Source organism: Mastomys coucha, unplaced genomic scaffold, assembly GCF_008632895.1.
Source record: "Mastomys coucha isolate ucsf_1 unplaced genomic scaffold, UCSF_Mcou_1 pScaffold20, whole genome shotgun sequence".
Classification (NCBI taxonomy): domain Eukaryota; kingdom Metazoa; phylum Chordata; class Mammalia; order Rodentia; family Muridae; genus Mastomys; species Mastomys coucha.
In genome coordinates, this window is record NW_022196903.1 from 25,424,524 (window position 1) to 25,446,361 (window position 21,838).

Genomic DNA, 21,838 nt, shown 5'->3' on the forward strand with positions numbered 1-21,838 from the left:
AAAAAAAAAAAAAAAAAAAAAGACAGATCATTCTTGTACTAGTACTTGTTAGCCAAAATTGGAATGGATGCTCTTGTGTTATTCTTGGTACTTTGATAGTTTTATTTTTGTGTGTAAGCATTTGTCCATGTAGATAGAAGTTTAAGGAAGCACTGAGGCAGAACTAGAGTTTTACTTTTCCTCTAGATGCCTGCCTATTATTGAGCATCATCACTGAGCACTAGGTACCCACTATTTCCTTGCATGTGAAATTCTGTCTGGGCTGGTGAGATGGCTCAGCAGGTAAGAGCACCGACTGCTCTTCCAAAGGTCCTGAGTTCAAATCCCAGCAACCACATGGTGGCTCACAACCACCCATAATGAAATCTGATGCTCTCTTCTGGTGCGTCTGAAGATAGCTACAGTGTACTTATTTATAATAACAAATAAATAAAGTCTTAAAAAAAAAAAGCTTAACACACATACAAAAAAAGAAATTCTGTCTGTAGGCCAACTTAGTTCCCGAATAGAATGTGATTACTGTTTTGCTTTGCTGATCAGTCCATTCTCTGATTATTGTTGCTCCGTGTTCTATTCCTGTTTGGTTTTCCTTATTTTTCCATAGAATATGAAATCAGCTAATTAATGCCCCCAAAATTGGGGGCTGGAGAGATGGCTCAGCGGTTAAGAGCACTGACTGCTCCTCTGAAGGTCATGAGTTCAAATTCCAGCCACCACATGGTGGCTCATAACCATCCGTAATGAGATCTGGTGCCCTCTTCTGGGGTGTCTGAAGACAGCTACAGTGTACTTACATATAATAAATAAATAATAAATTTATAAAAAATTAAAAAAAAATTTAAAAAAATGCCCGCAAAATCTTAATTTTGTTTTCTTTTTGAGTCAGAGCCTTATGTATCCCTGGTTAGCTTTGAGATACTACATAGCTGAGGCTGGCTTTGAACTCCTGATCCTTCTGCCTACTTCTGAGTGCCTGTATTACAGATAGATGTGCAGTACCATGCCTGGCTTTGTTGCCTGGGGTAATCATGTTGCAGTGTTTTGGGCTCAAGTAGCCTTTTTGCTTAGCCTTTTGAGTCCTTGGTATTGGTGAGCTGTAGAGCCGGCTGGCTTGGTGCTTAAGAGTGTGCGCTGCTTTTGCAGAGGTTGGAGGTTCAGTTTCTAGCACCCACACAGTGGTGCACAGCTGCCTGCAACTCCAGCTACACACACACACACACACACACACACACACACACACACCCTTAAAAAGAAATAGGGGACTTGAGAGACGGCCCAGCAGTTAGGAGCACTGGCTGCTCTTTCAGAGATCCTGGGTTCAATTCCTAGTAACACAAGTCAACTTACAATATAGCCCTATTGAGCGTGCGCCACCACTTTAATTCCAGCGCTTGGGGGGCAGAGGCAGGCCGATTTCTGAGTTCAAGGCCAGCCTGGTCTACAGAGTGAGTTCCAGGACAGTAGTCCTATGAGATCCAAAGTCCACTTCTTATAATGCAGACACACTTGCAGTCAAAACACCTGTATATAGAAAGTAAATACATCTTTAAAATAGATAAAAAAAAAGAAGTGGCTGCAATTTTTTGAGGGTATTTCTCTCTCTCTCTCTCGTTGTTGTTGTTGTTGTTGTTGTTTTTTGAGATAGTTTCTCTCTGTATCTCTGGCTGCCCTGGAACTCACTCTGTAGACCAGGCTGTCCTGGAACTCAGAAATCCACCTGCTTCTGCCTCCCAAGTGCTGGGATTAAAGGCATGCACCATCACTGCCTGGCAAAGAACAGCTCTTTTGGGAGTTAGTTCTCTTTCCCACCACTGGGGTTCCAGGGATCAGACTCAGCTCATCACAACAAGCACCTTTACCAGCTGAGCCATCTCACCCTCCCATGTTTTGTTTCCGTCTTCCCCATATTAATTTACCAAACCATCTGTTGATATGTACTTAGGTTGTTTTTAGTTTTTGACTGTTAAGTGTAATGCTGCTATGTGTATACCTGTGCCTGGATATGTGCTTCCCTTAGGTAAATACCTGGAATACAATTGCCGAATGGTGTAGTAACTTTGCGGAATATGTTTAGTCACTTGATGAATTGCCAGATGGTTTTCCAAAGCAAGTGGAATTTTACATTCCCACCAATGCTTTGTACATCTTCCCAAACACTGGTCATCTCACTTTCTGAATCTATATAGCAACTATTTTAATATGTGTGAAATAGCTGGGTGGTGGTGGCGCACGCCTTTAATCCCAGCACTTGGGAGGAAGAGGCAGGCGGATTTCTGAGTTTGAGGCCAGCCTGGTCTACAGAGTGAGTTCCAGGACAGCCAGGGCTACGCAAAGAAACCCTGTCTCAAAAAAAAAAAAAAAAAATGTGAAATAGAATCTTAATGCTCTTGTTTTTTAGGCCTGGTCTCTGTATTGTTCTGGCTTGTCTTAGACTCCCGAGCTAAAGCAACCTCAGCCTCAGTAGCTGGGCTGTAGGCGCTGCACCTTCATGCCTTCATTGTAGTTTTTGATGTGTTTTCCTTCGATGACTAACAATGCCAAGCATGTTTTTATGTGGGTGTTGATCACTTGTCTGTGGCTACTTCCTTGTTAGGGAATGTTTAAACATCCCATCCTGTTTTTAATTGGGTTGTCTTTTTGTTGTTTTAAGAGTTCATTATAGCCAGGCAGTGTGGTGCTCGCCCTTTAATCCCAGCACTTGGGGAGGCAGAGGCAGGCAGATTTCTGAATTTGAGGCCAGCCTGGTCTACAGAGTAAGTTCCAGGACAGCCAGGGCTATACAGAGAAACCCCGTCTCAGAAAAAAAAAAGTTCATTATATATTCATTATATATTTTAGATTTAAGTCCTTTGTTTATGTAATTTAACATTTATATGTGCATTTTATCCCATTTTATCAGTTTTTTAGTTGTGTTGTTAAAAACACACACTGATCTTTTAAATTTTGATGAAGTCTAGTTACTTTTTCCGGTTTGTTTTTCATGTTTTGGTGTGATATACAAGGATCCTTTGTCAAATACAAGGTCATAAAGATATACCCCTGTGTTTTCCTTTAGCATTCTGTGGTCTTGTGTTTGTCCCTGTGCTTGGGTGTCAGGGTCTTCTGAGCTTTGTCCGACCATTCCAGTGTCTTTTTTTTTTTTTTTTTTTTTTTTTTTTTTTTTTTTTTTTTTTTTTTTTTTTTTCTCTGTGCATCCCTGGCTGTCCTGGTCCTAGAACAGACCAGGCCGGCCTTGAACTCAGAAATCTGCCTGCCTCTGCCTCCTAGTGCTGGGATCAAAGGTGTGCGTCATCACTGCTTGCCCCCCCCCATTTGTTTATAGCACGTTTCTTTCACTTATGAATGGTACTGTCACCCTTGTCAAAAATCATTTGACAAGGTAAAGTGGGGGCTCATTCTGATCTCTCTGTTCTGTTCCATTGATCTGTACGTCTGCTCATGTCAGTGCCATATTACTTCATTTATTGGTACTTTGAAATGAGTTTTGAAATAAAGAGTCATGAGCCTTCCTAGTTTATTCTTCTTTCAAAGGTTCATTTTGGCCATTCTGGGTCCCTTACAATAACGCATCAATTTGAGAATCAATTTGTCCATCAGCACAAAGCAGCCAGCTAAGACGGGCTTACCTTCACTTCACCATGTCTTTCCTGAGATGACTCATGAGTGCTGGAGGAATATGTCTGTACCACCATGGGTGGTCTCATGCTTGCTTTTTGTTTATGTTTGTTTTTATGTAGTTGTTTTTTCAAGATAGAGTCTCGCCGGGCAGTGGTGGTGCATGCCTTTAATCCCAGCACTTGGGAGGCAGAGGCAGGTGGATTTCTGAGTTCGAGGCCAGCCTGGTCTACAGAGTGAGTTCCAGAACAGCCAGGGCTACACAGGGAAACTCTGTCTCGAAAAAACAAACCAAAACAAATCAAGATAGAGTCTCATTTTGTAAGTAACTCTGGCTGTCCTGGAACTAACTCATTTATCTAGACCAGGCTGACTTTGAACTTAGATCTACTTAGCTCTGAACCCCCAAACACTGGAGTTAAAGGTGTGTACCTGCTTTAACTTTTGCTTTTTTACTAAGCTGTTTTTGTTTGTTTGTTTGAGACAGGGTTTCATATAGCGAAGGCTGGTCTCAAACTTGTTAAACTTGATGGAATTTTCTTGTCTCTACTTCTGAAGTGCTGGGATTATGGGTGTGGGTCTCTATGCCTGGTTCATATGGTAGGTACTAGGTATTGAATTGAGTATGCTAGGTAGGTACTTTAGCAAACAGACAACATCTGCTAGCCCTAATTGGGTGCTTCTGTACACATTTACTGACAACCCAGTGCTTAAGTAGGTAAATTAGGTACTTCTATTTGTCCCTCTTTTTATAGGTAAGAGCACTGAGGCACAGAAGGTAAAACTCTTGTCTGTGACCATGTATGCCGGAAAGGCAGTCATTCGCTTGACTGCTGTGCTGTGCTCCTTCCAGTTTACTCCTTTGCTTGTTCCTTCCAGTTCACTGCTACAATTTAGGTCTTTACTGTCTTCTGTTGCAGTGTATGGATATCTACACATACACACACACACACACACACGTTCCTTCCAGTTCACTGCTACAATTTAGGTCTTTACTGTCTTCTGTTGCAGTGTATGGATATCTACACACACACACACACACACACACACACACACGCGCACACACACACACACACACATATATATACACACTGTTAGTCTTCTGATCTACTCTATATGTTGAAGCAGAATTAATCTTGACTAAAGCATAACTATATTTGTATTGCTTCCTAGATCCTGCCACATTTAGAATGCAGCCTGGACTTAAGCTATCTAGAATGTAATCACTGAAAGTAAGCTTGGTAGGAAAACGAGAAGTAAGAAAATGAGATGATAAAATAGTTTGAAGTCGAATGACGCCTTTTTTTTCCCCTTTTTATCCACAGTAACTTCTTGCCATATGTTTGATCATTAAACTGTCAACTCTGTTAGCTTGAACCAGATATATAATTGATTAAATGCTAACTATACATACCTTGGTGTCACATGAAACAATTTTTTTTTTAAAAATATGTACACAAATCTCATTCAGGACTGTGGAATTTCTAGTTAGACTCTGAATTTGATAATTTCAAAAGAAAAATATATTTCACTTTAAATACATTTACACATTAAACTATTTAGCAAAACAGCTTCTTAAAACTGTATCAAAAACTGTAGGGACTTAAAATAGCCACGGTGCATGCCTTTTATCCCAGACTTAGGAGGCAGAGGCAGATAAGTATATCCCTGTGAGTTCAAGGTCAGCCTGGGCTACAAGAAGAGGTCCAAATCAGAGATACATAGTGAGACCCTGTCTCAAGAAAAGGGCCTAAATTATGATTTTAAATAACACTTGTTTCAACTTTTGGGAAAAATACTCTTGTGCACATATTGTCTTTTATCATTCTGCTTTCCAAGAAAAGAATAGGTTTACTTTTCTGAGATGGCATCTAACTATGTAGCCTACACTGACCTATAACTTAAGATCCTCCTGCCTTACCCTCTAGTACAACTTGGATAAGGGGTGTTCACATTGTGCTGTTCTCAGAATAGATATTGCTCAGTATAGTACTTCATTCCCAAGTCCTGCTAGGCCTAGGTAGCTTGCTCACTTTGGCCATATTCATAGTTTGTACTTTTTATTTTTTGAGACATGTTGACTTCATACTCATGGTATAGCTGAGAATGATCTTGAACTTCTGATTCTCATGAATCCATCTTCCTGGTTGTCTTAACTTTGTCAAAGCCTATACCTAGTTATACCCTTTCACCAAGGCCAGACCTTCTAATCCTTCCTAAACAGTTCCACTGACACAGGACCAAATGTTCAAATATATGCACTCTGGGGGGAATTTTATTCAAACCACATACCTTGAGTTTTGTTTTTGTTTTGTTTTGCCAGGTCTCTCTATGTAGACTAGACTGGCCTTGAACTCAGATTCTGCTGCCTCTGTCTCCCTAGTGCACAAATTAAAAGATGTACACCACCATGCCTGGCTACAACTTGTTTTTTGAGACAAAATTCCCTTCATAACTCAGACTGGTCTGAAATGTCCAATGTAGCCCAGACTGGCCTCCACCTTAAGACAGGCCCCTGTTTCACTGTCCTCAGCACTATGATTATAAGCTATGCACTCCTACCCTGGCTATATGCTACCTTTTTGGGGTTGGGGTAGAGACTGAGATTGAACCCAGGGTCTCATGCATGCTAGGCAAGTGGTACATACCACTAAGCTGTATTCCCAGTTATATCTGATGTATATAAAGACGTGTTTTTTGAGACAAGATCATCCATACCCTAAAACACCATGTAGCACACACAGCCTTAGCTTCTCAAATGCTGGGGTTACAGGCATGGGCCACCATACCTGGTTTCCTTAATAAATATTTTTTAAAATTACATTTTATTTATTTTTATGTGACTTTGTGTGTGTATTATATTCCATAGTGCATGTATGGAGGTCAGAGGTCTTTCAAGAGTCTTCTACCATGTGGGTCCTAGAGATCAAATTCAAATTGTCAGCCTCTACCCGCTGAGCCATCTCTTTAGTTCATCTTTTTGAAGTTTTTTTTTTTTTTTTTGGTTTTTTTGAGACAGGGTTTCTCTGTGTAGCCTTGGCTGTCCTGGAACTCACTCTGTAGACCAGGCTGGCCTCGAACTCAGAAATCTGCCTGCCTCTGCCTCCCAAGTGCTGGGATTAAAGGCGTGTGCCATCACTGCCCAGCTCAACCTTAGAAGTCTTAACACTAACCCTAATTTGGCAAACCTAATGGTGGTAAACCTTACTCTAAAAGCCCTAATCTTAGTGGGAATTCCCTGCACCTCCGTGAAAAGCTAGATGAGTAAGATGAGTACCTCACACTTGAAGTCCCAGAGCTGTAGAGGCAAAGACTTCTGTAAGGATCCTTGAGGCTCTGTGACCAACCAGCCTATCTCAGAAAGTCTGGGTGCCAGTGACAAGGTTGACTGCTAAGGAACGATGCCTGAGGTAGACATCCCTGCCTCCGCGTGGGCACCTTACCCACTGGTACCTGACACACTTTAACATGTACCCGCCTACACACACACACAATAAAAGTCTCTTAATATTTTTTGTTGTTACTAACTTGAACCTTAAGAGGTCTATACATTTAAGACTTTTAGAATAATGCATTGTCCATTACTTTAAAAGAGAACTGGCACATTGTTTCCAGGTCCTAATTACTACACAAAGTTGTCATACATTTGATCGCAGCTTCTGTTATTCCTGGTGGTAGGTGTCTTCCTATAATGTGCAGGACTATTGAATTGTCCTCTTGAAAATGGTTGTAGATTTGTGAATGTAACTCTTTTCTTTTTAATGTAGTTCCATTAACTGTTTCTTCAGGGCTCTATCAGATGTTACATTCTTCTTAGGAGAGAGCCAGCTTTTATTTCTTTGGAAACTAATGTCTCCAGCCAGAGTTTAAGATTTATTTATTTTTATTTTGTGTGTAAGTGTTTATCTGCCTGCATGCCTGTGCACCATGTGCATGCAATGCCCACAGATGCCAGAAGAGGGTGTTGGACCCCCCTCCCCCCAGCTGGAATTACAAGTGGTTGTGAGCCTCCACATAGGTGTTGGAGTCAAACCCCAGTCTTCTTCAAGGGCAGCTAGTACTCTAACTACTGAATTGTCCCTCCTCCAGCCTGAGTTTAAGTTCCAGCCTATGGAGAGAAGGCTGTCAATCTAGTTTTTTTGTTTGTTTGTTTTCTTTCTTTCTTTTTTTTTTTTTTAAAGATTTATTTATATATTATATGTAAGTCCACTGTTGCTGTCTTCAGACACCCCAGAAGAGGGCATCAGATCCCATTACAGATGGTTGTGAGCCACCATGTGGTTGCTGGGATTTGAATTCAAGACCTTCGGAAGAGCAGTCAGTGCTCTTAACTACTGAGCCATCTCTCCAGCCCTTGTTTTATTTTTCTAGTTTAGTGTCTCAGTAACCATTGTAGTGTGTTGTGGGAAATAGGGAAATATTTAGAAAATGGAACCGGCACATTCCAGCAGTTTTTGTGCCATCAACTCTTTGCCCTGGTGGCCTGGCCAGCTTGTTCTTCTCTCATGGAGACTCTCTGGCCTGGAGCTCCTGAGACATCTCCACCCAACTTGCTAAGTTCTTATTGGTGGGTCATTACCACGCCAGCCCCTGCCAGCCCCCGCCAGCCCCCGCCAGCCCCGTGCTTCAAATTCCCCACCGCCTTTGTAGTGCATCTCAGGCAAACTCATGCCTTGCCACTGTATCTTTCTCTCTTGAACCCAGTCGAACCCCTACATGAAGGAAAATGCCACACAAACTTAGTTCAGAAACAACGGTAACTCAAGTCACTGGGTGCAGCAACTAAAATCCTAATCTTGTAAGCCATATTAAATTTGACTTTTCCAGTGGCAAATCCTGGTGGATTTGCCATAAGCTGGGGAGGCACTTGTAACTACATCTTGTCCTCACCTATCTCCTGTCTAAAAGGAACCTAACTCTTTCCTGCTTCCTCTTTTCTCTGGTCCAGCCCGGAAATCCCTCCTACTTGCCCAGTGATTGGCTCCTTTATTCATTAGGGGATTGGTTCACAAGAACAGCACCAGGCCCATCCACAACAGTAATGGGTAGTTATAAGGATCTGTAAGTATTTGCAATTCCTTTGAGAGTTGTAGGATTTGGGGGCTTGAGAGACTGTCAAAGGGGTAGAGTTGCTATTTGTTTTTGTTTGTTTTTTAGTTTTAGTTTTCATTGTTTAAAAATATGTATATTTTATATGTGCTTTGCTTGCATGTATGTATATGCACCACATGCCTACCTGGTGCTCAAGAAAGCCAGAAGAGGGCCTCAGATTCCCTGGAACTGGAGTTAAAATCAGACCTAGGTCTTCTGGAAGAGCAGCAAGTGTTCTTAATCACTGAGCCACGTCTCCAGATGTGGGTAGAGTTTTATGTTGAAATCTTGGCAGACATTCATAAACATTAAGAATATGATGATATTATTTTAAACCAGAGTGTTCTCAGGAATTTTGTATTTATTAGATTCAGATGTAATGCTTCAATCTAACAGATTTATGAATTATAATATTTTTTGATTAATATATGTAAATTTTAGCTTATTTTTCAAGAATAGTCTAGCCAAGAATCAGTCATTTATGTAGATGAGTGGCATTTCTGCTTGTGCCCTTTCTTTTCCCCAAAGACCAAAACTCCTCACCTAATGAGCCCACTTTTTACTTTTTTTCAGAAAAGGATGCTTGAATAATAAAACCAAAATGACAAAGGCTAGCTCAAGATTAGAAGCTGTTCCTCACTATGCTATGATTACTTTGTATTTACAGAAGAAATGTCTTTGATAGCCTGCCTTGTTTTGTAAAAAATAAGAATAATGTTGGAGGAATAAAAAAATGAGCCAGGCAGTGGTGGCGCACGCCTTTAATCCCAGCACTTGGGAGGCAGAGGCAGGTGGATTTCTGAGTTCGAGGCCAGCCTAGTAAAAGAAGAAGAAAGGAAACTACTGAAACATGGCAAGAGAAAGCTGTGCAAAGCAGAAAGGCCCACCATGCTGTTCAGAAAGAACAGAAGTATCAAGCAGTGGGAACGTTGAGAACTAGCCATTTCTGCCCACTTATCTGTTTATTCTTCTGGTAGTCTCCACATAGTTGAGATAATTTATAAATGAGTATGTATGAAAACACAGTGCTTAGCATAAATGTATATAAGCTGTGGTTAAACTTAGAAGAGATAACATGCCTAATGTCTAGGGGCAGTGTCTTAAGGTTTCCATTGCTGTGAAGAGACACTATGATCACAGCGACTCTTATAAAGGAAAACAATTAGTTAGGGATGGCTTACAGTTTCAGAGGTTTGGTCCATTAGCATGGTGGCTTATAGGCACACATGGTGCTGGAGAAGAAGCTAAGAGTTCTACATCTGGATCTGCAGGCAACGGGAAGAGACAGCCACTGGCCTGGTTGAGAATCTGTGACCTCAAAGCCCACCCCCAGTGACATATCTCCTACAAGAAGGCCACACTTACTCCAGCATGCCATACCTCCTAAAAGTGCCACTCCCTATGCACCTTTTGGGGCCATTTTCACTCAAAGCACCACAGGCAGAAAGTTGCTTTTGCCTCAGTATACTGCTTAAAAATGTTTTTGTTGCTGTTAGTACTAGGGAGGAAGTACAGTAGAGCAGAGTAAGTAGTCAAGCTCCTTACACTGTAGCTAGACGGTTTATAAGGGCATCATAGTACATGTTGTGCTATCAGTGCATTTGATTGTTTTGCACAGGGTCTTGTGTAGCCTAGGTGGGCCTCAAACTCATAATTAATCAGGGACTGTCCTGCTTTAGTTCCTGAGGACTGGAATTACAGGTCTTTGCTATTACTATAGGCTCACCACAGTTGGGTTTTTGTTTGTTTGTTTGTTTTGTTTGTTTGTTTTGTTTTTTTGAGACTGGGTTTCTCTGCATAGCCCTGGCTGTCCTGGAACTCACTCTGTAGACCAGGCTGGCCTGGAACTCAGAAATCCGCCTGCCTCTGCCTCCCAAGTGCTGGGATTAAAGGTGTGCGCCACCACCACCACCACCCGGCACCACAGTTGTTCTTAATTAATAGGCTTTGTTTTGTTTAACTCCTGAAATTTTGGTGAGATAGAAAACATTACCTTATTCTGTTAGTCACAATGACCTACTCTGGTTTTGATTTATAATGAGATTTGGCAATGCACAATGTAATGGAGAGAATATCAGAAGAGTAACTCCTTGGGAGGATTAGAAGACTGCTCTTGTTGAGAATCAGTGTCCTAGTCTTCATTCAGCAGGTATTGATTAAATGCCTTTATTAGACATAACCTGTTTAGGTGCAAAACTGAACTATAATCAAGAGCATGGTTGTACATTAATTAAGCGAAATTTAGATTCACATCACTGCTCTGGTGTAGCTGGGCTTTGTGATGTATAATTCCTGTAATCCAGAACTTGGGAGACTGAGGCAGAAAGAGTTAAGGCCAGCCTAGAATGTATAATAGCGATTTCAAGTAAACTATAGCTTCATGCAGAGGTCTGTCTCAAACAAGCAAGCAGGCAAGCAAAAAAATAAATAAATAAAATAAAAAATAGGGAGCTGGAAAGATGGCTCAGCTGTTAAGAGCACTGACTGTTCTTCCGAAGGTCCTGACTTCAAATCCCAGCAACCACATGGTGGCTCACAACCATCCGTAAAGAGATCTGACACCCTCTTCTGGTGTGTCTGAAGACAGCTACTTACACATACTTACATATAATAATAAATAAATCTTTTAAAATTTTTAAAAAGTAGATAAATCTTTAAATTCTAGACTTTTCACTTAGTACTTAAGTGTTTTTGTACAAATCTCACTATTGTTATTATCCTCATCTGTAAATTGGGAGCCATGGTTGTATCAATATCACAGAGTTGTGGAGAAGATTAAATGAGTTCTAATAGTGTTAGTGTCGGTGGACTGGGATCCTTGGACGACTGACAAAAGACAGACAGACACTGCAGGATGAATTTAGGCTTCTCAGCAGCAGGGAATCAGCCTCTCAAGGACTGAACCCCAAACCCTTTTTCTAGAGCCTCTTTATTGTTACACAAAAGGCAGTTTATCTAGAGCTTGTCTTGAGAGAAGCATAACCTTAGGCAATTCTCAGCTATATGAGACATCCTAGTTTGCCAGTCATGTCTCAAACCTATGCAGAAGCTTTGAGAATCCTTCAAAGGATCAACCCCATAAAATCTTAGATAACAATTACTGACAGAAGGCTACCTCAGAGCCTAGGTGCCAGTGCTCTGGAGGTCATTCCAGATACAATGGCTCTGCCAGAATTCTGCTACATGCTGGTAATGTGTACAGTTGTTTTCATGTAGATGTACAATGCTGTGGCTAACCAAACTAGACCATAATACAACATGGCATTATGAGTTATATTTTAATTTGCTGTTTGTTTATATAGTGCTTTATTTCAAAAAGAATTTGAAATGGAACCGAAGTTCCCTAAGGAGTACTCTTCAGGAGGGAAGAGCTAAGATGTGGATGGGTTTAGATCTCTTCTCTTCTCCTCTCTCTTCTTACTTTGCAGGGGGTGAGGGTAGTATTGCTTCATTATGTAGCCTTGGCTGTACTCGAGCTTAATATTATAGACTAGGCTGGTATTGAACTTCCAGAGATCTGCCTGCCTCTGCTGGTTTTTTTTTTTTTTTTTTTTTTTCCGAGACAGGATTTCCCTGTTTAGCCCTGGCTGTCCTGGAACTCACTCTGTAGTCCAGGCTGGCCTCGAATTTAGAAATCCGCCTGCTTCTGCCTCCCAAGTGCCGGGATTAAAGGCTTGCGCCACCACTGCCTGGCGCCTCTGCTTCTTGAGTGCTGGAATTTAAACTGTGTAACTGTCTGGTCCTGAGTTCAGATTTCTTGGTTGTAGGAATGCCTTGACATGCCTAGCTTATAGTTTCTTTTTTTAAGAGCAAAAGGCAGAAATTTAGAAGTGCTAGAATAGATAGATATATGTTCATTCTCCTAAATTTAACAGAAAGTCATTTATTTAGCAAGTGATCAATATTAACCCAGAATTTGCTCTTGTGAAGTTTTAGAATGATCCCTCTTCAGGTGGACCCCCCTGCATACCTCTGGGAACGTTGGGAAATGGAGTGTTACCTGTTAGGTTTCTATCACTTCTTTTCTTTCAGAGCCCCCTCTCACCCCACCCCCCATGGAAATGGTGCCTTCCCATTCAGGGTGGCCCCTCCCTATCCTCTGCCTAGTTAATCTCCTGAGAATCTCCTGAGTGCCTTCACAGAAGCACTCAGGTGTGCTTTACTAATCTGGTGGGTTTCCCCCTCTCTCTTTTGCTTAATTGTTTTTGTTTGTTTGTTTGTTTGTTTGTTTTTAGATTTATTATTTTGTGTGTTTGAACATTTTGCCTATGTGTATGTCTGTGCTCTATATGCGTATGTCTGTGCTCTATATGCGTGCCTGGTGCCTGAGGAGGTGGTGAACCTCCGCCTAGGTGTTGGAAATCAAATCTAAGTCCTTTGCAAGAACAAGTGCTCTTAATCACTGAGCCAACAACTCTCCAGCCCTCCTGGGTGTTTCTCAGTTCAGTCAGGTTGATGATTAAAATTAAGCATCACAAATCCAAGCCCACCTCTTGTCAGCTTATCATCAGATACATCTCTATAAGCTAGTCATTTCCACCTCTGCCCCTCCCCCCAAGGGTTCTGTCTATTTCAGAATGCAAAATGCATTAGCACATCTGTAGGAGTCCCCATAATCCTACTGTTTCCAGCATTGCTAACAAGTCCAGGGTCAAAGTCTCATCTGAGAGGCTGAACAGAGAGCTCAGCAGTTAAGAGCACTTGCCACTCTTCCAGAATTAAGTTTCCAGTACCCATGTTAGGTGGCAGCTCACAGCCACCTATAACTCTAGCCCCAGGAGATGTAATAACTCTGGCCTCTGCAGGCACCTACACTCACATGCACATATCCACATATGAGCACACACACCTACACATGATAAAAAATAAAAATCTTTTTAAAAATGGTATATGAATGACTTATTGGAAAACAAGTTTGGAAAAAGAAACAAACAAAAATCATAGAATTCCATGCAGTGATCTCACTGTTACCCAAGCATGGTAATCTTTGGCTGTCCTTGTAAATTCAAACAAACAAACAAAAAGCCCTCCAGTGTCTATGATGACCCCAAGGTCTGCCACTAGCTTAAGGAAGAGTCTCACTTATGAAATTGCTGCTATGGTCTCTTCACTCTTGGGCTGCTGACCTTAGAGAAACACTTGCCTGGGCAACCAGCCGTGAACAGGGAGCTCTAGAGCTTTCTTCTCAAAGCCGGGTCTGTACCACTGAGCCTGTTAAAGATGGGTCTTGAGTGTGGCCCCAGCCAATGCCCAAGCTGCTTTTGAAGCATTTCCCCTGTTGTCCTTTTGTAAGATGCACAGCTTTTTAGAGGGGCTCCTTTTGTCAGCCACCACAGCTTCATTGGTTTTGACTTACATATGCTTTTTTTCTTTTTCCTGGCCAAACTGTACATTTTTCTACATGCCAACTGTCTTGCTCAACTTGTATCCCCAGTTCTTACTGCAAACCCAGTTAAAAGCAGTCAGCAATGGCCATGCCATAGCCTGAAGGCTGAGTGGTTCAGAAAATTCCTTTACTAGAGTCATTTAGTCTACCACCCTTAAGGCATGAGGAAAATATAGACAAATTCTTTGCTGTGATAAGACACAAGTGGCTCCATGTCCAGTTTCAAGAGAGTCCTCATTTCTATGTGGAAGAAGCCTGTTGAGCTGTCTCTACTGCAAGGTTTTGACTTCATCCCAGAATTAAGCTAAGCTTGGAGTAGTCTAGGACTTCTGTGGTGTGCATTCCAAACTTTTCTGAATTCCTCCTGAAAACTAGGTATAAAGGCTTCAGAACCAAATGGTAGCAATAGTCCTACTTCTCTGGAAGCAGCTCTGTGTGTGTGTGTTTGTGTGTGTGTTTTAATTTTTCATTACTATGATGAACACCAGAGAAACAACTTAAAAAGGAGAAACATTATCTTGAGGTGACTTTTGACTTGAGATGTTTCTGTCTATAGTCCTTGGTTCCATGGTTTGTTTCTAGGGCCATGAAGCAATAAAGGAGAATGTCTGTGTCTTAGTCACTGTTATTGCTATGAAGAGACATCATGACCAAGGCAGCTCTTGAAGGCTTACCTACAGTTTCCGAGGTTTAGTTCGAGGTGGGAAGCATGTAGGCAGGAATGGCCCTGGAGCTGAGAGCTTTACAACTGATTCACAGGTAGCAGTGACAGGAAGACTCTTAGCTTTTCCTTCCAAACAGTTCTTCAAATGGGGACTAAGCATGCAGGTATATGAGACTCTAGGGACCATTATTATTCACACTACCACAGCCTGTTCATAGGTCTCTTTCCCACTTTGTATTCCATCTGGATCCCAGCCTATAATATTGGTCACCTACATTCATGGTGGGCCTTCCCCTCTCTGAAAACAGCCTCACAAACACACCCTAAATCCAGCTAAGCTGACCTCAAGATTAACTATGGAAATGCCTTGGAAAACTGGTGCATTTTACCCTTCTGACCTACCCAAGTTGTTCCTCATGTCAACATTTCATAGATTTATCAATTTGTTTACTCACTGAAGGAAATTGGGGTTGCTTCATATTTTTAACTATTGTGAATAAATTTGTCATGAGTTTTGTGTATATGTTTTATGTGAACATAAAATTTCACTTATTTGGGATAAATGCTCAAGAATGTAATTGCCTTATTCTATAATAAGTTCCTGTTTTGCCTTGCTGTGATGTCCTTTTCATAGTGACTGTCTTTCCTTCTTTCCTTCTTCCTTCTTCTCTCCTCTCCTCTCCTCTCCTCTCCTCCTCCTCCTCCTCCTCCTCCTCCTCTTCCTTCTCTTTCTCTTTTTCTTCTCTTTCTCTTTTTGGGAAGGAGAGGGTTTGAGACAGGATCTCACTATGTAGCCCTGGCTGTCCTGGAACTCATATGTAGACCATGCTGGCTTCAAACTTACAGATATTTTACCTCTGCCTCTAGTCTAGATTTAAAGGCTGAACATGGTGGGGACAGAAAAGGAGACTCATAGCCAACCTAAACCTGGTCATAGAGTGAGAATCCCATCTCAAAACACAGAACAACAATCTCTACCCATCCCTGCCCCCCAAAAAAATGCTAGGTAAAAGTGTATGTAATTATAGAATGAGTTGGAAAGATGATTCTTGTTACCTGTAAGACTTAAATCAGTTAACTTCCTTGTCACTTCTCAAAAATTAATGGATAATAGATGTTTGTGTTTAACTCTGAATTCTCACATTTATTTATTTATTTATTTATTTATTTATTTATTTATTTATTTATGGTTTGTTGATACAGTGTCTGACTATGTAGTCTTGGCTGCCCTAGAACTTTGCATGTAGTGATCCTCCTGGCTCTGCCCTCCATGTGAGTGTTGGGATTACAGGCTCATGCCGCCACAGTACTGCATTCTCGCTGGAAATCATTTGTTTATGGGTGTTCTTCCTTATGCCAGTCCCTCTGCTTTAAATACTGGACCATTGTAAGTTTGGCAGTGAAGTGTCATGTTAGTCCTTCAATTTCTTTTTCAGATTGCTGTGGTGTTCAGGGCTCCTTCCATTTCCATATGAAGCTTAAGATTCATTTGTTCATTTCTGTAAAGAGACAAAACAGTACTTTAAATTTTGGCAGAGATGACTTTTCTTTGTTATCTTTTTTTTGAAGATATTTTCTTTATTTACATGTAAATTTCTCCTTTCCCAGTTTCCCCTCCAACAAACAAACAAAAACAAGAACAAACCCCTCTTGCCTCCTCCCTCCCCATGCCTGCCACCCCACCCTCTCCCACTTCTTGGCCCTGGCATTCCCCTACTCTCTTTGTTATCTTAACGCTTTACTTCTGACTTTTACCATGTTTGGGTCTTGATTATGCTGGTTTATGCTGCTTTGAGAATCTTTGCTAGCCTTGCTGTGACTTTCCCTCAGTGTTTTGCACAGATCCCACTAATTGTGGTAGGGAGGAGAGTGGACACTGGGTGAGCCACAGTGAGGGGGAGTGTACCTGATACCAACTATTCTCTAATGTAGCTGCCCTTAATCTGTCAGAATGCTGATATCCATACAGAGCTCTTCCTAGAGCCAACTACTCATCTTGTTCCTACCTGGGGAGCATACTCTTGGTCATTGCCACTGGTCTCATTTGGGAGCAAATACTTCTTCTTAAATACTTGGCTCAAGGAGACAAATAGGTGGGAGGGGTTGATCTGTAATATAATTTCTGTGTATCACCAACCACCAATGTGGTGAGTTTTGCAGACTGTTTCAGCTCCTTCTGCTGCCTGCCTCTGTGGTCTTAGTTCAGCTGTTTAAACTAGTAAAGCCTCCTCTCACCCACTCCTGGTTATTATTGAACTGATTTCTGAGTCTGTTCTCTCAACTTTCCTTTTCTTCTCTTTATGTCTCACTGACTCTTCTTAGTTTTAGTCTATTAGGGTATTTGTTGGTGCGTGTTCTTTCTTGCGTAGGTTTCCCATCTCGGAAAGGGTTTCACTGTGTAGCCTTGGCTGTGTTGGAGTACACTGTGTAGACCACACTGGCCTCGAACTCAGATCCACCTGCCTCTGCCTCCCAAGAGATGAAAGCATGTGCTGCCTCTGTAGATTTTATAAAAAGATGACATTATTTATGACATTGGACAGAGGCTGAGTTATCTGTGTCTTGCTAAGGTTTTAATTTAGTGATTGTGGTGAAGCAAATTTTGTAAAAAGAAGAAAATTAAGGTAGCAGATTAAATATTGGTTAAATGATTGGAGAAAATGTTTTTCTTTGGGGAGGTTTATTTTAAAATAAGCACTAATGGAGATTGGTAGTTTGCTTAATTTTCAACATAAGCATCTTATGTTTATATAAACTTTAATGAATAGAAGCTTAGGTCAGGAATAAATTTATGAAATTTAAAAGGTGTGTGTTTCTGTAAAAATAAAAAAGTGCATGTGTACATTACTGTTATGTTGTTATTGTTATGCTACTGTGCCTCTCCTTCCTTACCTCTCCTCCTCTTTCCCTTTATTCTCTATTTTTCCTCCTCTCCCCCATCCCTCATCTCCCCCCTTGCCCCCTCTCTCTCATCTCTGCTCGTTGGGTGAAGAGCACATGGGTCCTAAAGTCAGCATCCATTATGACTGAATAACTTCCATAAAGTTAGCGTTAGCTTCACTTGTGACAGGAATCATATGTTGGTTGCTGTGAGAGAAACATGCCAAAGATGTTTAACAGAAGTTCTAATAAAACAAAACAGGGGTGGGTGCTTAGGTTTGACCCCAGGGCCCTGTGCATGCTGGCCCAGTGTGCTCTATACTGAGCTACACACCCATCCTTCATAAAGGTCTTTGGTTACAGCTTTGATTCACTAATTTTTTTTTTCTTATCTCTATATTCTAAAGTAGTTTTTCACATGGCGGTCAGATGTGGTAGAACATATCTTCAAGCAAGGAAAAGGCAGGTGGATCTCTGTGAGTTCCAGGCCAGTCTGATCTATGTAGTAAGTTCCAGGGCAGCCAAGCCTACACAAGGAGGTCCTATCTCAAAAAAGCAAAAGGAAAATTCATATGATTATATTATTATCTAGAAACAATATGCCAAAATTTTTGGCTAACATAAAAAGAGTAATTACTCCAACCTTAGTCATAACTCACTGTTAACAGTTTGGTGTGTTTCTTTCCAGTATTTTTTAAAATTATATTTTCAAAAATTAAAGTAATATGGTATTGTCTTTTTCCAGTCCAAAAGTAATGTGTTCTCAAAAGCTTGGAAAATAAAGGCAAGAACAAAGGGGAATAAACAAAAATCACTCACAAAATCTACCCAAGATAATCACAATTAAAATTTGATATAAACATTTTTTATATTTTTTATTATCATATACTTTTTTTTTACTAAGATTATATTTTACTGTAACACTACTTTGTAACTGGTTCATTTGCAATGTATTGTAAATGCTTGTTAATGTTAATAGCCTTATATAAACTTTTAATTGGTATGTAGCATATGAACGTTTTAAAGTATGTTTAACATACTTAACCATCTCCCTCTTGTTGGACATTGGAAGTGTTTATAAATTTTTTATCATTATAAATATTACCATAGTTAATATCTTTGTCCATACATCTTTCCATGCATCTATGGTTGTTTCTTTAGGAATAGATTCCTAGAAGTGGAATAGCTAATCAAAGGGTATGTACACTTTAACACTTTTGATTCATAAAAATGTCAAATTTTAAGCTAACCACTTGTTATATTCTGTCTTGTATTGCTATTCAGTAGTATTGTGTTTCTGTCTTGTCTTTCTAATTGGAGCATAGGTGAGACTAAGGGAAGGTTGTAATGTGTGTTAGTATCCTTTGGCAGCATGGCTTCCTGTGCAGGACTCACGAGTCATCAATGGTGTATCATATTGATTCAAAGCAGTGGTTTAGTCTGTATATTTAAAATATATATGTGTGTGTATACTTTAGAGTAATTTTTTGTTTGCAAATTTTTTATTTTTCTAAGCAAAGATATATAAAAATATAATCAATGCAATTTTCTATTATCATTCTCTTAGAAAAATAAAGAATATTTAACAATAAAAAAGGATAGACCTTTGAAGAGAACATTTTAGCTTTTTGTCCATATTTTCCTCCTTTTATATTGAGCTGGGAATTTTCACTTTAACCTAGCAGTGAACTAGAGACCAGAATTTGGAAACCACAGACTTAAAAGATTTTAGATATTTTGCCAGGTATATAATTTCCCCACAAGTCTCTTTTCTCCCCAGTATTATGAAGATCATATTACTGCATTAAACAGAATTTGTATTTCTCCATGTGAGTGTTTGAGTAAGCAAGCTAGACCTTCTGATGACCATCTGAACATGTCTCCAATCACTTAAAGCAAAACCCATTCTCTTTCTAGGGAATTGGAGCCAGAGTAGTTGTGATGTAGTGGGGAGACGGGATACTTAGGCTGGGCCCTCACACTCCATCACTTAGTCAGTTTCCTTCGGCTTCCTTCCTTACATGTTGACTACGATAAGATCTTTGAGGGGTTTTAGAGCCCTTGTTACACATTCCTCACTGCAATGTGATTATTTATACAAGTCCTTTGCTTACCTGAGCAAGAGTTCTTCTAGTTAGGGTGAGTCATATCCTTCTTTTGCAACTCTAGGTCCTAAAACAGGGATGCAGGCATAGCCGGTGCCTAAAAAAAAGAGTTTGGAGCCAGTTCTGGATTGCTGAGGGAATTATATGATGTAATATAAACTTTATGTGCTATGCAAGCAGTGTTTGTTTTTTTAACAAGAGGTATTTTAATGGAAAGTATCAAAACTTTGGAAAGAGAGAAAATTGCTCCATTGAACAGTTCTATGAGTCCATTACATTTTTCTTCTATTTTGTAAGAAAACAAATTTTAATTGGGATTAGTGTGGAGCTAATTTGCTTCCTAGGAAGCATATGTACTCCTCCCTATGCTACATGAAGGTGCCCAGATAGTAATATTTTGTTTGACTTGGTTGTCATTTAGTTTTAATTTTTAAGGCCAGCAGATTTCTTATTAAAGGTCAGTATCCATTGCTTTGTAACTAGTAAAAGAAACCTTGAGCAGAGGAGCCTGTGTCGTGCCTGATGCTTTTTGGTGGAGCTCCTTTTGGCTTCATTGGCTTTAAAAGGCTGTTCTTTCTAATCGCTTCTAAAATTTCTGCCACAAGATGGCATTGGTGATTACTGAGTGAACAGGCTATTGACCAGCTTTAAAAGGTGCACATGATTGTGTTGTTGGGGATAAGAGTTGAAAACTTTCCTCACTGCTTGTGTATTATGTCATCTTAACTTCCAGAGTTAAATGGTACTTTATATCACTTTCCTTCTGTATTCAAGTATTGTTTTGTTTCCTGTTTTTCTGTCTTTATAATACAGTAACTATGTATTATTTGCCATGTGTTGTATGTGTCTGACTTACTGCTGATAATTGTGGTGACAGGTAAGAAGAAAATACGATGGGACCCAGTTAGGAGGCGCTTCATTCAGTCCTGTCCCATCATAAGGATCCCTAACAGGTTCCTGAGAGGTGGGTGATCACTAGCAAGAGCTCTGTGCTTCCTGTGGGTGGAAGGGAATTTTGAATGGATTTTCTAAATTCAAAACTGTTTTCTTTATGTTTTCTTAACAGCCAAAATTGAAGCAAAGGCCTTAGTTTTAAATTTATGTTTTATATTGACCACTGTTGGAATTATAAGTTTTGGGGAAGTTAGATTCTCTTACTGTATCTTAAATAGTACATTAGATTACCTCACCAGTATCAGTGGCAGTCTACCATAACAACATCAAAAAAACCTTCAAGTGTAGGATATGATTCTAAGGAAGAAACAAATGATGATGTGATAGCCTACAAGAGTCCTTTGTATCAACATCATAAATAGAAACATAACCATGGGAAGCATTTATTAATCATTAATCTGAATATAAAGAGCTCCCAGAAATGAGTAGTCTATACCTACTAGAAAAATAAGTGAATGCATATGAATAGTCAGTATATTAAATTTAAAAAATGCTAGTTGGGGAGGGCAAAATGGCTTAGAGGGTAAAAGTGTTTGTTGCCAGGCTTAGCAACCTGAGTTTGATCTCTGGGACCCACATGGTAGGAACAGAAATTATTCCAGCAAGTTATCCTGACTTCCACACATGTGCTGTGGCACAGCATGTGCACATACCCACATAAAACACATATAAATTATAAATAAATAGCACATAGATGTAATAAAAAGTTAAACAAATGCCAAGTAAATATAAACTTCATTAATTCATTGCTAAAATACTAAAATATTTTACTTATTAGGTGGGAGGATTAAAGCAATCCACGTTGGCAAGGATATGGGAAAAGGAAGCTTAAATATGAGCTTTTATGCACTTTAGGACTTAACTCTCAAAGTGTATCAACTTTAAAGCTGCTGTTTGACAGGGCCGCTCTTCTTTTAGAGTCCACACTGTTTCTCCTGACTACTTTTTTATCAGCTGTAGACTGTTAGGAGTAAAAAGTTACTCTGAAGGGGATTGAAAAGTCTAGCTCACAGTTTTTCTTTCTGTCTTGTTTTTAAGCTATAGCAAATTATCAGACAAGCATGCTTGATGTTGCAATTAAGACCTTATTAAATTACTTACAAGTCATTTATCTAATTTTAACGGAAGAGATTAAGTAAAAAA

At 40.0% G+C, this 21,838-nt stretch overlaps 1 protein-coding gene across 1 annotated transcript in view; it reads left to right on the forward strand.

Moving 5' to 3' along the window:
- The window catches only part of Klhdc10 (kelch domain containing 10), a 61,356-nt gene that overhangs the window by 7,008 nt on the left and 32,510 nt on the right, over positions 1-21,838 (forward strand). Inside the window, exon 2 of the mRNA XM_031381063.1 lies at positions 20,619-20,705. Coding sequence (XP_031236923.1) covers positions 20,619-20,705 — 87 coding nt within the window. The remainder of the gene's footprint in view (positions 1-20,618; positions 20,706-21,838) is intronic.